This window comes from Pseudorasbora parva, chromosome 24 (genome assembly GCF_024679245.1).
Source record: "Pseudorasbora parva isolate DD20220531a chromosome 24, ASM2467924v1, whole genome shotgun sequence".
NCBI lineage: Eukaryota > Metazoa > Chordata > Actinopteri > Cypriniformes > Gobionidae > Pseudorasbora > Pseudorasbora parva.
In genome coordinates this window covers 32,674,952-32,691,173 of record NC_090195.1, presented here as the reverse complement: position 1 = coordinate 32,691,173, position 16,222 = coordinate 32,674,952, and the positions used below count along the sequence as shown (strand labels likewise).

General features: G+C 39.5%; 1 protein-coding gene across 1 annotated transcript in view; it reads right to left on the bottom strand.

The window, feature by feature from the left end:
* The window catches only part of sugct (succinyl-CoA:glutarate-CoA transferase), a 190,746-nt gene that overhangs the window by 93,954 nt on the left and 80,570 nt on the right, over nt 1-16,222 (bottom strand). Inside the window, exon 12 of the mRNA XM_067434816.1 lies at nt 13,853-13,955. Coding sequence (XP_067290917.1) covers nt 13,853-13,955 — 103 coding nt within the window. The remainder of the gene's footprint in view (nt 1-13,852; nt 13,956-16,222) is intronic.

The following is a 16,222-nucleotide window of genomic DNA, read 5'->3' as shown; positions in this document are numbered from 1 at the left end:
GCCCCCTGGCAGCCGCTGGTGACTCCTCCTTCTGAGGGACCCGGTAGCGAGCCCCGCGCTCCCTGCTCCTCCCCTATCAGGCAGACGGCAGCAGGCTCCGGCTCACGGCAAGCGTGGCGACTCCTCCGCTCCCTCTCAGACGGCAGCCACCCCACCTCGACCCAGGGGCACAGCAGCGAGGTCTCTGTCCAACCTTCCTCGCTCCAGCACCATTGCCTCGGGCAGCCCTCACGTTCCTCATTCATCCGCGCTGCCCGACCTCCTCAGGACCGCGATCCCCCTCAGCAGCGAGGGCTCTTCGACAGCATGTCCCTCCTTCCCCCCGGGTTTCGGCACCAGTGTAACAAGGTTTGTAGCTGGGAATGAAGGAGGGCGGGAACCGGCGAACGTTCAACAAACTTTATTTCAAAATAAATAAACAAAACGAAAGAAAAACAATGGGCCCCTCACGGACGACTGCCCGCAAATACCCAAACAATAAAACGTGGGCAGCCCCTCACGGACGACTGCCCACACAAACATAACAAAACTTAAACAAAACTCAACATAAATTCCAGGCCTGGTCCTCTCTCGTCTTCCGCAGCCCTTGCCTCTCCTTTTATGCTCCCGTCACATGGCCGCGAGACGAGACCGGTGTGTCATGCAGCTGGCACTCATTAACATTCATCACCGGCCCGCTCTCGCGGCCCCTCGCCCCGCTGCTTGTCCCACCACAGTCATTAATAAAAAAAATCATAATAAGAAGAAGAATCTTAAATTGTCATGCAATTATTAATGTGAATTAATGGTACTCCACATCACATCATCATCACAATTGTACACCCCAATACATGTGCCGTGATACGAAATTAAATTCTAATTGTTTCAAAACACGTGCTGTATGATAATAATGCATGATAGGTCATTTCTCATCCAAACATTTAAACTGCTGGAGTGCGCTTCTCAACCTCCACACTATTAACAGTACTCGTAATTTGGGTCCATATTTTGTATTTGTGGGTGTCTTTAATCCCACTCTTTAAACTTTAGGTGAGTGTATATATATATATATATATATATATATATATATATATATATATATATATATATATATATATATGTGTCATTTTAATATGTAAAATCATTATATTTAATGAATTATTGTCAAAGTGTTGGGACGCCTGCCTTCACATGCACATTAACTTTAATAACATCCAATTCTTAATCCATAGGGCTTAGCAAGGTTTAGGAGTGTATTCATGGGAATATTTGACCATTCTTCTAGAAGCTCATTTGTGAGGTCAGACACTGATGTTGTAAGAGAAGGCCTGGCTCTCAGTCTCCGCTCTAATTCATCCCAAAGCTGTTCTATCAGGTTGAGCTCAGGACTCTGTGCAGGCCAGTCAAGTTCCTCCACACCAAACTTGCTCATCCATGTCTTTATGGGCCGACACTTTGTGCACTGGAGTGCAGTTATGTTGGAAGGGGCCATCCTCAAAATTGTTCCCACAAATTTGGCAGCATTAAACTGTCCAAAATTGTCCTGAAGCATTAAGAGTTCCTTTCACTGAAACTAAGAGGCCAAGCCCAACCCCTGAAAAACAACCCACACCATAATCCCCCCTCCACAAAACTTGGCACAAAGCAATCAGGCAAGTACCGTTCTCTAAGCGATTTCCAAACCCAGACTCATCCATCGAATTGCCAGACAGAGAAGTATGATTCGTCACTCCAGAGAACACGTCTCCACTGCTCTACAGTCCAGTAGTGGTGTGCTTTACACCACTGCATCTGATGCTTTGCATTGCACATGGTGATGTAATCTGAAGGCCACACAAAGTTTGGAGATCTGTAGGTACTGAATCGGCAGAAAGTTGGCGACTTCTGTGCATGCGCTGACCCCACTTCTGTGATTTTACATGGCGTACCACTTTTAGCTGATCTTCCCAATTGCTTCCACTTTGTTATAATCCCACTAACAGTTGACCGTGGAATATTTAGTACTGAGAAAATTTCACGAATGTACTTATTGCACAAATGGCAACCTATCAAGGTTCTACGATTGAATTCACTGAGCTCCTGAGAGCAACCCTTTTTCACAAATTTTATATTTTATACATATGTATGTGTGTGTGTGTGTGTGTGTGTGTGTGTGTGTGTGTGTGTGTGTGTGTGTGTGTGTGTGTGTGTGTGTGTGTGTGTGTGTGTGTGTGTGTGTGTGTGTAATAAAAGGCAATACAACATATTAATGAATACTATAATATAAATAATACTGAAATAACTAATAAAGATATAAAAAAATACATATAAAATATATACATGCACATACATATACACATATACAATATATAATTGTATTAGAATTTACATGAATTATGTTTATTTTAATTTGACCCCATCATGCCTACATCAACACAGGTAAAAAAGTGGCACAGCTTACCCCCGCTCCTCACTCATTAACTCCTTTAAGTCAATCTGCTTTTCAATCTATCTTTTCCAGATATCTCCACTTCACAATTCCATACTCAGCTCAATGAGTCAGTTACACAAATGTCAAGGTCTTTTGAGGTTACTCAAATTTTCCAATTGTTTTCCTCCCACCAGAAAACAGCAGTGAACTTCTCTTCAACTGTTTCTGTGCTCATTCATTGTAAATAAAAGTTCCAAGAGAAGCAAAACAGTTATTAAGTCATGAAGTTTATCAAGTGGACTAGGATCCAAGCAGCGTGTGTGTGCCGAACCTATCTAGTTACAGCACACGGGTCTGTCATTTTCACAAGGGCCCAAGGCCATAACAATGGCAAAGATCCTCGAGAATTCAGCCAGGAAAGAACAACTGAAGTAGGCTTTCAGAGTAAACCTCCATTACTCACACTACAGTGACAGAGACAATTCAACCTTACTGGACCCTCTCACGTGACTGGACCAATTACTGCAGCAACAGTCCTAGACCTCAACAGGAGACTGTAGGTCCTCTGTGACTAGCTGCTTTGCTCCCTGAAACATCTGTTTAAACTCCACTGCTTGGCTCTTCACTCATTTGGGTACATTTGCAGGTCCACGGGGCCCGGAAACATCCCTTTACTTGTAAACATTTGGTGGAAAACTCTGCTGTGAGACAACACCAAGGTCGGTAATTATCAGTTATCGTGTGCAGCTGGTTTATTCCATGTTCACATCCACTTGAAAAATCACAGAGAGACGTATTGCAGGAAAACTAAAGGTCATCATTCAATCCTCTGAGTCACACTTCATTTTTTTGTCAGCAAATAATGTCGTCCTTAAGGCATTACATTTGTTTCCATTCATAAAATTCATTGAGTGTTTGTGGCTTCTTGGCCCTTTTTACAAATACAACACACTTTGGTGTCCCAAGACAATTTAAGTAATAGAGGCACACATCAGATGTTTTTGTTAGAACTATTACAGAACATAACATGAAACAGGAAAAGAAGTGATTATTTTAAGGTGTCCTTTTTACAGTGTAATTATACATGTAAAGTAATAATAACGATATGTACATGTACTATAGAGTAAGGATTTGCATTCAATTATGGACAATTTACTGTCATTATAGTAACTACATGTAACGTGTAACAAGGACACTGTAAAATTAAGTGTTACCAAAGAAGCTAGTTTTAAACATATCAAATGTCTGTATCCCTCCTTAAGGGAACATATCACCCCCCTTTTCACGAAATGTAATATACATTTGTGGTGTCCCCAGAATGTGTCTGTGAAGTTTCAGCTCAAAATACCCCCATATCATTTATTATAAATTTGTCAAATTTGACCCTATTTTGGTGTGAGCAAAAATGTGCCGTTTTTGTGTGTGTTCCTTTAAATGCAAATGAGCTTCGGTTACAGCGTCAACAACAAAACAAACTCACTCAGTCAAAACGTCAGAAATAACCAATCAGTTGTGGAGTGCAGTCTTACATGCTTGAACAGGAGTCGGACACAGATGGAGAGACTCAGTGGCAGCAACTTTTAGACTGCACCTGGATGGTTAGTGGATGACATAGCTCTCGTCTCTGTGAATACAGTCAGAGACTATAGTAACTTTAGCCATTTTAGCCATACAGCATTCTAGAAAGCTCTTTCGGGAAGGAAATTTGCGAACATTCACAAAATGTAAAGTGCCATCTTTTGCTTATGAAATGATAGCACGAAGCACTGGTTTTCACCCATCCTTCAGAAACAACTTCTTTCACAAATCCATCGCTGTACTGACCCAATCGTTAGTGAAGCAGTCATGCGTAAAATGATCTGTGCAATTATATAACATTTTACTTTACCAACATTCTTCAGCGCATTTTCCACAAATTTAACCACAGTGTCCTCAGTGGCTTGGATCCCGGGAGTCTATGGAGACTCCATGACGCAGATATTGCAATACTTTAACCATGATACAGCGAGTAAACAGAAAAGACGGACTCTGTTAATCTCACTCAGGGGTGTGTCTATGCTAAAAGGGCCAATCATCATCAGTCATGGACAGGGTTATCCTACTCTAATGTAGGAGTAGGGGGAAATCTGAACGGCATGTTTTTTACAGAAATTAATAATGATTGATGGGGATTATTAAAAAAATAAAACATATTGGGTGGATTTTTACCACTAAAGGCTTGTTGTGTACACACTGTGTTCAAAAAGTGAGTTTTTCAGAAAATGTCACCTTTAAAATAGTGATTTTGGCCAGTTCCATCTCATTGATCTTGACCTTTTTGACTGTAACTAACAACTAAAATCATACAATGTTATTATGAAATTATGAAAAAAAAAAGATTTTTTAAAACCAACAATGACCTACAAACCAGATTCCAAAAAAAGTTGGGACACTACAAATTGTGAATAAAAAACGAATGCTGTAATGTTGAAGTTTTAAATTTCAATATTGTATTCAGAATACAACATAACATATTAAATGTTTAAACTGAAAAAAAGTACAATTTAAGGGAAACATAAATTGATTTTAAATTCCATGACATCAACACATCTCAAAACATTTGGGACAAGGCCTTGTTTACCACTGTGTGGCATGCCCTCTTCTTTTCATATCAGTCTGCAAACGTCTGGGAGCTGAGGAGAGAAGTTGCCCAAGTTTAGGAATAGGAATGTTGTCCCATTATTTTCTAATACAGGCTTCTAGTTGCTCAACTGTATTAGGTCTTCTTTGTCACATCTTCCTCTTTATGATGTGCAAAATGTTTTCTATGGGTGAAAGCTCTGGACTGCAGGCTGGCCATTTCAGTACCCCAATCCTTCTTCTACACAGCTATGATGTTGTAATTGATGCAGTATGTGGTCTGGCATTGTCATGTTGGAAAATGCAAGGTCTTCAGTGAAAGAGATGACGTCTGAATGGGAGCATATGTTAAAACTTGGATATACTTTTCCAGTTGTGTAAGCTGCCCGTGCCACACGCACTCATGCAACCCCATATCATCAGAGATGTAGGCTTCTGAAGTATTCCTGAGCTCATGTTGTGATTTCTATTACAGTAGCATTCCTGTATGTGATGCAGTGTCGTCAAAGGGCCTGAAGATCCAGTATGGTTTTCTGGCCTTGACTCTTATGCACAATCCATTTGAACAAATTCCTCTCATCCACTACAGTCTGAATTTAATTTCCTACCTTCTGGGCTTCAGATTTCCCACTCTTAGAAGCAATAGGTATAAATATTAATTTATTCCTACTGCGGTTTCTTTGTTAAATTCTGGTATGGAAGGAGTTGTGGGAAGCAGGTAGACTTTTGGGCTGTGATGTGTTTTTTTTTTTAGATGTGGTCTTGTGTTGTGTTGTTTTTTATGTGTATTTTAATGTTTATAAACTGTTTTTAATGTATGTGTGTTAGTCTGGTTGCAAAGCAAATTGCACTTCTGGGACATAAAGAAATAAAGTGAAAGTGAAAAGATTGTTCCAGATTCTCTGAATCTTTGGATGACATTATGCACTGTAGATGATGATAACTTCAAACTCTTTACAATTTTTCTCTGGCAAACTCCTTTCTGATATTACTCGGCTATTTTTCACCGCAGCATTGGGGGATTGGTGATCCTCTGCCCATCTTGTCTTCTGAGAGACACTGCCACTCTGAGAGGCTCTTTTATACCCAATCATGTTGCCAATTGACCTAATAAGTTGCAAATTGGTTCTCCAGCTGTTCCTTATTTGTACATTTAACTTTTCTGGCCTCTTATAGAGGGAACGTGAGGTCACCGTCAGCCGGAGCGATTGTGATTACGCCTCACTGAGTGGCAAAAAGACAGCGTATATATATAATTTATTTAATTAATGAGAAATACAAGTTCAATATGTGGTGGTAAACTACAAAGTATTACGTGATGCCTTAATTTAGGCTAAATTTGCATCTCTGTTACTTGCTACTTGTCTATTTAGTTTTGATGTTTAATTAATTTGCAGTGCTAGAAAATGTTTATTTACATAAATCAGTGCATTTCTACATACAGCAAATTTTGACCCAAAAATTTGGGACAAAAATTGCAAACCTCCATTTAATTTAACACCTCATATAATATTTAATTAGGCCAAGTGAGGTTTATGGTTTTCTGGAGTAAATTTGTCTCGTCAACAAATGTTTAACAAAGAAGAAGGGCATATTTTGTGCCTAAAAGTGCTATGTGTATTTTAGCATGCATAAGGCAAAGAATTGATGATACTGAATGAAGCTATTCAACATGGGTTAGCAGTCCTGTAGTTCTATAGTATTGAAAACAGGAAGACCAAGAACAGAGCATTTCCAAAGAAATGTTTCAAAAACGTTTAAAAAAAATTATAGTTTGACCTCATAAGTCACAACAACCTGGAGATCAGGGCGGTGTGGATTTTACTCCGAGCCCTGCATGGATTGTTGGAATAAACTCAGGTTTAGACTTATTATGAAGTTCAAACAAGATTCAGATAAACAGGGCTTCATTCACACATGCACACACTCAAACACAACAATAACATCCAGTTATTCAGTCCGACTTGGAAGCTCAAAAAAGGAGTTGACTCTTCTCCAGAAATTCCTCTCCTTCCTTTTTTTTTTATCCGTGTGAATACTCAGCATTCAACCACGCTCACATCTGGGAGCCATTTTGTCCAAGTCCAACATCTGTGTCTGGCACCTGATATGACAGGAATGATGCTCTGGAAATATCCAATATTAATATTAATATTTCACCAGACTAAATCCAGGTGTGTGGCTCAGCGACTAAACGAGCGATAACCTGCACATTTTTGCTACAATCAGACAGCAACCGGGGACCAAGACTGACGGCCAATAGCTCCAGACCAAAACACAACCCGACTTTCACATACGTGACTTTTGAAGATGAAGTATGAGCAACCTGATACTGCGTGCCTAGGGAGCATAGAGGAACAAGTTGATGAATGTCAAGCAAACGTCACTGGAAACTTGAAATGGGGCCAATAAATATCAGGAAAAAAAAGTTCAAATGATTCAGTTCTTCATTTGTTTGATGACAGAGATGTAAAAGAAAAGATCTGTCAAAAAAAAAAAGACATCGGAAACTCCACAGACAGTCTGAGACGCCAAAAAACACTTTGGCTATTCATTTTCCCCCAGCGTTCAATGGGCTATAGATTAAGCTGTAGTAATTTTACTAAAACCCAAACATGCTTCAAAGGACCAATGGAAGATGAAAATAATGAGGCTCAACCAAAATTTCTCCTCTGTGCATGCCAGGATAATTTCTTCAATACTCAAAAACGACTTCAAATCCCACTTGGAAGAGAAAGATCTGTGTGGTTTATTAGTTTCCATTGATGTAGAACATTGTTTATTTGTGTATCATAATCAAGTGAGAACTGAGTAAGAACACCTGCCAGCATTTAAATGTTCGCCGCTGTTGAAAATACATTAAAATACAAACATCCCCAGCAGGCTTCGGGGACGCCGACATGACTGATAGCTGAGACAACTTAAATAATGCTTGTGCTAACTTGGTAACTTCTCTAACTTCACAAGAGGAAAATGACAAGAAAAACAGGAAGAGTTTAAGTTATGCATGAAGAAGGAAGAACACTGAATTATAGTGTTTCAACAGGCCAAAGTTATGGATGAAGGTCATTCGAAAAAAGGCAGATTTATTGACCGGGTTTAGTTTCCATCTCTGTCCAGAAGTGAAGATCCCCTAGATCAGTTCATCAGGTCACATGACCCCGTGCTTCCTATAGAAGCGCTACATGAATTTCATTGACTGCCCTACCCATATTCCATCTGCTTTCCTCGTTTGTCTAGTCTTAGCGCCCCTCCTCGTCCACTAAGTCTTAATATCACCCACTCTATCTTGCTCTAATACTAACCTCCCCATCCATATCCTCTCCATCTGGTTTTCTGTCCTGTACATGTGCAGCTGTCCCTTCTCCTGAATCATCTCCTTAGCTCGCTCTTCACGTCTGTCGGCTAATTTCCTCTGTGCCCTTGCAGCTACTGCTGATTTCTCCAGTGAACGCTGGATGTTTTTGGTTTCGCCGTTTGGTCAAAAGGAGCAATGGCTAACAGATTTGTGTTGTCCTCTGACAGATATAATCTCCAGATGGAATCATCAGCTTCGGCTGTCAAAAGTTCACCAGAACGCAATCGGGCTGGCTGCGTCTCGTGAAACTTAAGACGATAAGGACGCAGGATGTCCAATATGTCTTCAAATAGACAAATTGCTTGCAACAAGTCCTTGGAGATGATGGAGATCTCAAACCAGATTTACAGTTATATAACAAATAAAATAAAATAAAACTGAATGCTGAGACTATTTTAGGGTTAGACAACTTAATAATTCTTCAAAAATAATGCTATCAAATTGTATTACATCATTGTTATACCATTGATATTGATGATCATGACATGATTGGTTAAATGGACAGCCTGGAATTCAAATGTTGTGAGTTTAAATCCCACGAAAGTTGAACAACTATTTCAGTTGTGCAGCTAAACAAGGCACTTAACCTCATGCTACTCCAGGGGGAATGACCTTGGTATACCGTAAGAGCATCTGTTAAGTAGCAAAAATGTACACTGACAATGAATGACAACTTAAATGGTGCAATAACTGTATGGGATCAGGTTGATCTGCATGTCAAAACAGACATAAAGCTGTTCTGACATAGTTCAGCGTAGAGCTGTGGCACATTGATTAATGGTGTACTGTACATGTTTTACACTGATTACACACATTGGTACATCACTAACAATCGATGGTGTACAGATGTACTTTTTGTTAATGTTGACTAAAATAAAGGCAGACATGGAAAAAAAAAACTATTCCAAAATTGCACAAGACATTTTCATAGTATCAGGCTACAATATTTTATTGATTTCAAGCAACGAAAATGGAATTAATGTTTAAACTACAGTGACTTTTGGGGTATACACATCTATACAAACACTCTATTCCCAAAAGTTTGGGGGTGCCTGCCTTTACATTCACATGAACTTTAACGCCATCCCATTCTTAATCCGTAGGTTTAATATGGAGTTGGCCCATCCTTTGCAGCCCTAACAGCTTCAACACTTCTGGGAAAGCTTTCCACAAGGTTTAGGAGTGTGTTTATGAGATTTTTTTATTCTTCTAGAAGCTCATTTGTGAGGTCAGACACTGATGTTGGACGAGAAGGCCTGGCTCTCAGTCTCCGCTCTAATTCATCCCAAAGCTGTTCTATCGGGTTGAGCTCAGGACTCTGTGCAGGCCAGTCAAGTTCCTCCACACCAAACTCACTCATCCATGTCTTTATGGACCGACGCTTTATGCGCTGGTGTGCAGTCATATTGGAACAGGAAAGGGCCGTCCCCGAACATTTCTTACAAATTTGGAAGCATGAAACTATAGAGCTAAAAGAGTCTCAATAAAGATGAATACACACACTACATTCACATTTGCACACACAGGATTCATAAATGCACAAACAGGATTCATAAATGCACACACAGGATACACACATGCACAAAAAAATCACAAATGCACACACAAAATTTAAAAAGCACAAGATTCACAAATGCATAGAAAATTCAGAAATGCAAAGAAAATGTACAAATGCGCTCAAGATTCAGAAATGTATTTCTGATGCACACACACATAGATCTTGATTTACAAAGTGCTTTCGTTCTGTGAAATTTACTGCATTTGTAAACTTTGAGACTCCCCTGACTTGGCTCGACACACAAATGCCCTTTTTAAACAGAGAATGATCAGCAACCAATCAGATATCACCCTTGTTTTAGCCAATTACAAGCACAAGATCTCAAAGTGCAACAAAGGGAAAAAATAACAAAAATGAATAACAAGTAAAAATATAGGATAATACAAGCGCTAGAGGCTCTGTTGGTATATATTCCCAATTCAGCAGAGTCCTGATGACGTTGTCGAGGCATGACAGCTGAAGACCAGATGATGGGTTGGCATGGCGATTCAGACGATGGGGATCGCCGCAGCACCATGCAGGAGGCAGACAAAGTTTACTGGGCACTTCTGTGGACACACCGGGGTCAGCGCAGAAGTCCAAACCGTTCCACGGCTGATATCTGATTGGTTGCTGACCATTCCCTGTTTAAAAGGGGCATTTGTGTGTCGAGCCAAGTCAGGGGAGTCTCAAAGTTCACACACAAATGCAGTAAATTTCACAAACCGAAAGCAGTTTGTAAATCAAGATATATTTGTGTGTGCATCAGAAATACATTTCTGAATCTTGAGCGATTTTGTAAATTTTCTTTGCATTTCTGAATTTTGTGTGTATTTATGAATTTTGTATGCATTTGTGAATCTTCTGTGCTTTTTAAATTTGATTATCAATGTGCATTAGAGTGCGGATCGGGCTGCATTTTTCTGTCCGAGCCCGGCCCGCGTCCGGCCAACTGAAATGAAATGAACAAAGGTCTGCTAAAAATGGCCCAAGCTAACAGAACAAAACATTAACTTAACACAATTGAAATGCTTATTGAAATGAACGTACTCTTACCAATTTTCTCAAACTGTATGGTTACTAAACTGCAACATGGGATCTATTTACATAATCTATCCATCAAAGTTTAGGCTAATCGAGGTTATGCAGAAAAAGGATTGCATCAACTGTGGATGGCTTCAAGGCTGTCCTGCTGCCAGCAGCGCTGAAGTTGCGCTCACTGGAATGACAAGGATGACGCAATATGCACGCACGTGTTCGCGTTGTTGTCACGGTGACAAATTTCCGCATGCAGGAAGACGGATGTTAGGGTAATATTTTACATTATTTTAATCACAAAAACAAACCATTGCATCAAGTTAAACAGGCCCATTGGCTACTTGCATAATAAGCAGTTTTAAATTTAAAAGGTTCATATGCCTCAACGCGCTGACGTGACCGAGCCCGACCTGAACCCGAGCGTCATTTCTAAATATCTGTCCGAACCCGGCCCGACCCGGGTGGGGTATCCATCCTCTAGTGTGCATTTGTGTATCCTGTGTGTGCATTTATGAATCCTTTGTGTGCATTTATGAATCCTATGTGTGCATATGTGAATGTAGCGTGTGTATTTATCTTTATTGAGACTCTTTTAGCTCCATATGAAACCCCTGAAAAACACCCGCACACCATAATCCCCCTCCACCAAACTTTACACTTTGTCAAATATGATGAAAAAGTAATTTCAATATTTGTGAACCAGTCAAAATACACAGATTATGACTTCCATTACGACCAAAAAATGTTCCTCAATGTTCTCAGAAGTCAGAGAGATATACATGAAGTATGAGACACGTACTTATATGTTCTTATATTCTTATTTTTGTACATCTAACACATGGAATACATGTTCTCTTGTTCCTTGGAAAATGTCTCCCAACAAGTTGAAATGGCTTCAATTAGGCAACTATGAATGACTAATACGTTTTTAAATAAAAGTGCAGTGAAAGGCTAAATATAGCAAAGCATAGGAAAAATTAAATATTGATATCCTCACTGGGGGTTCAATGAGTGTTTCAAATCAAAAGGACAAAAAATAGCTGTTAATTCTGATCATATGATGTGGTAGACGAGAGCCTCTGCAGACTGATGGGATCTTTCAGTGCAAGCACTCTCTGTACCAACATGTGGTAGAAATTAAACATTAGTGTGTGTATGTGTGCAGAGAAACTTCTGCATCTTTGGTGTACAAAAACGGGGTTGAATTCCAGCAGTGTTAAATTCCTTGCTCTAGGGGCCTGTACATATGATAGTGTTTCACTTTTTCACTTTATTAGCTACTGATGTGGATCAAAGAAATGGTCTTGACTCTTGTTCTAAGAGAGTTTTGCTGATCAGTGTTATCTCGGCAATAATAATGGACGCTGGTTTTCCACAACTGCACGATGCTGTAGGTATTACTAGAGAATGTATTACACTTATTCTTACCCAGGGGAGTAACCGAGTAGCTAATAGGCAATGCTACTAACTTAACCACTGTACTTTTTTTCAGTAGCATGATAACTGTTAAACTGTTCAAAACAATAAAGCTTTTCCACAAAAAAAATAAAAAAAATAAACAACTTTCCCCATCAATTAGCGATAGATGAGACAAAAACAAAACATTCTAACTTATATTTAGTATCTGAAAGTTTGATTTTGGCAATAAATTCAGACAATTCATGCAAATTAACTGGATAAATGGATGGATGGATGGATGGATGGAGTGATGGATGGATGGATGGAGTGATCAATGGAGTGATGGATGGATGGAGTGATGGATGGATGGATGGAGTGATCAATGGAGTGATGGATGGATGGAGTGATCAATGGAGTGATGGATGGATGGAGTGATCAATGGAGTGATGGATGGATGGAGTGATCAATGGAGTGATGGATGGATGGAGTGATCAATGGAGTGATGGATGGATGGATGGATGGATGGATGGATGGATGGATGGAGTGATCAATGGAGTGATGGATGGATGGATGGATGGATGGATGGATGGATGGATGGATGGATGGATGGATGGATGGATGGATGGATGGATGGATGGATGGATGGATGGATGGATTAGAAAATAAGGTTCCATTTGTTAACTTTAGTTATTAGTTATTGTGAACTAAAAATGAAAACAATATTTTAAAGCAATTAATCTTAATGTTTTAACATTTATTAAATACATTATCCAAATCAAATGTTTTATCTGTTAATATTATTTAATAGATAATAAGCTGTAGTATTTTAATAAAACCCGTACTTATTATTGTAAAGTATAAGCGAAAAATATATTGTCTATTTTTATTTTATGCCCTAATTGAAATTTGTTTAAACTAAGAGTAAATAATTTGTATATACAGTATGTATACACAGACACACAGACACAGACACACACACACACACACACACACACACACACACACACGATATATATATAATACACATTTAAATGATTTAAAATGTATAAATTATTATATTATTCATATTATTATTATTATTATTATTATTATTATTATTATTATTATTATTATTATTATTATTAGTAGTAGTAGTATTATGTAGCTTCAATGTAGTGTTGCACAATGTATACAAATAACAAAATAAAGTATTTAAATAATATTTTAATAAATGATCCATATAATTATGCATTTTATAGTAAGGGAGGCAAAAACCCTTTCAAACATTTCCCATCATTTTTATGTTGTCTTTATATGTTTTCTTGTTATCTTATGTTGCAGAAGCATGGACAGGTTAGCCTTGACAACCAGAATATTAATACATTTGTGTTTTCTTTTCTACAATGAACACTTGTTAGTACCGATTTGAGTCGCCACTTTAGGTCCAATTGTAAAATCCGGGTCCTGAAGCAAAACCACTGCTTTAAAAGAGTTTCAGGACAGCTTCCTCAACAAGAAGTGACCTCAAACTAACCTGAGGGTTGGCGAACACCTGCTGAATGTTGTTGATAGGGCCACAGGGGACACCGGTGCCTTCGAACCGCCTCAACCACTCTCCAGTCGTCTCCTCCACGAACCTGAGGGAGGACAGAGGCATGAATGAAGGTTTGAGAAGGGACAGAAGGGAGGGGTGCTGGAAAACGAACGGCATGGACACGATAACATGAGCTGAAATGCAAGTCATATGTGTCCACTTCCTCTCTCTGTCCCTTCAGGACAACAGCACTGTGTAAAACCACCAACACTCTTTGAAAGATTTCATTTAATATGCCCAGTATAATTAAGGTTAATCCAGGCTTCTTTTTCCTAGCAATATGTAAACATATAAGGTTTCTCATATTGTAAACATACTCTCACAAAGCATGTCTTGGCCTTTAGTGACTGACGCTGATTCACCCAGTCAGAATGTGCCATTTGAATTTTTCACAGACTTTCTAAGGCATTTCACAACAATCCCATTGTTGCCAAAAGTATTAGGGATGGCTTGAGGGTGTGCGAAAAAAAAAAAAAAAGCTTCAATGCCAACAACAATTAATTTGACTTCTTAATAGAAAGTGTTTGTAGTTCTCACACATTGACCACAAAATGGATCGGACGGGCCATAGCAGACAGGAAAGTAGCAGAGAGAATGGAACATTTCTGGTTTGTTACTTCGCAGATCCACAGCTATTTCTCCAGCACTTAACCAATAATGTTGTCAGCGTCAGATGTTTAAACATTTAAAGCCAATTAAATTATCTGTATTCCTCATTTTACTTTTGATTAAGATTGTAATGCTGCAACAGATTTTTAGACTATAAATATAGCACGAAAGGCTGCTTTTATGGTGCTTTTGCAACCTCTACAGCCTCTGTGCCAACAAAAACACAAAACAAAGCAGGAAGATATAGACTGGACCCGACCATAATGACTGTGTCAAGGTCAAAATGTCCTAAAATATCAGGTGGAAATATAATGTGTATTATGCATTAATAATTCATTAAATATTCTGTCCTTATTTACCTACCCATGTGTCGTTCCAAACCCGCAAGATGTTCGTTCATCTTCAGGACACAAATTACAATATTTTTTAATGAAATCTGAGAAATTTCTGTCCCTCCATCATTGACAGCTACGCAACTACCACTTCGACGCTTCAAAAGTTCTTAAAAAGATCGTAAAACAAATCCATATGAATCGAGCGGTTTAGTCCAACTTTTTTGAAAGGACACATGCTTTAGATGATGAACAGATTGAATTTAAGGTTTTATTCACATATAAGCATTGATCAATGCATGTTCGCTTGATGTGCGGGAACCAATGAGGTTCATTCTCGTGTTACGCAGCACGTTTGAGCTTCAGCAAGAACCAATGAGGTTCATTCTTGAGTTACGCAGCACGTTTGAGCTTCAGCAAGAACCAATGAGGTTCATTCTTGAGTTACGCAGCACGTTTGAGCTTCAGCGAGAACCAATGAGGTTCATTCTTGAGTTACGCAGCATGTTTGAGCTTCAGCGAGAACCAATGAGGTTCATTCTTGAGTTACGCAGCACGTTTGAGCTTCAGCGAGAACCAATGAGGTTCATTCTTGAGTTACGCAGCACGTTTGAGCTTCAGCGAGAACCAATGAGGTTCATTCTTGAGTTACGCAGCACGTTTGAGCTTCAGTGAGAACCAATGCGGTTCATTCTTGTGTTACGCAGCACGTTTGAGCTTCAGCGAGAACCAATGCGGTTCATTCTTGTGTTACGCAGCACGTTTGAGCTTCAGCGAGAACCAATGAGGTTCATTCTTGAGTTACGCAGCACGTTTGAGCTTCAGCGAGAACCAATGAGGTTCATTCTTGAGTTACGCAGCACGTTTGAGCTTCAGCGAGAACCAATGAGGTTCATTCTCGTGTTACGCAGCACGTTTGAGCTTCAGCGAGAACCAATGCGGTTCATTCTTGTGTTACGCAGCACGTTTGAGCTTCAGCGAGAACCAATGAGGTTCATTCTTGAGTTACGCAGCACGTTTGAGCTTCAGCGAGAACCAATGAGGTTCATTCTTGAGTTACGCAGCACGTTTGAGCTTCAGCGAGAACCAATGAGGTTCATTCTCGTGTTACGCAGCACGTTTGAGCTTCAGCGAGAACCAATGCGGTTCATTCTTGTGTTACGCAGCACGTTTGAGCTTCAGCGAGAACCAATGAGGTTCATTCTTGAGTTACGCAGCACGTTTGAGCTTCAGCGAGAACCAATGAGGTTCATTCTCGTGTTACGCAGCACGTTTGAGCTTCAGCGAGAACCAATGAGGTTCATTCTTGAGTTACGCAGCACGTTTGAGCTTCAACAAGAACCAATGAGGTTCATTCTCATGTTACGCA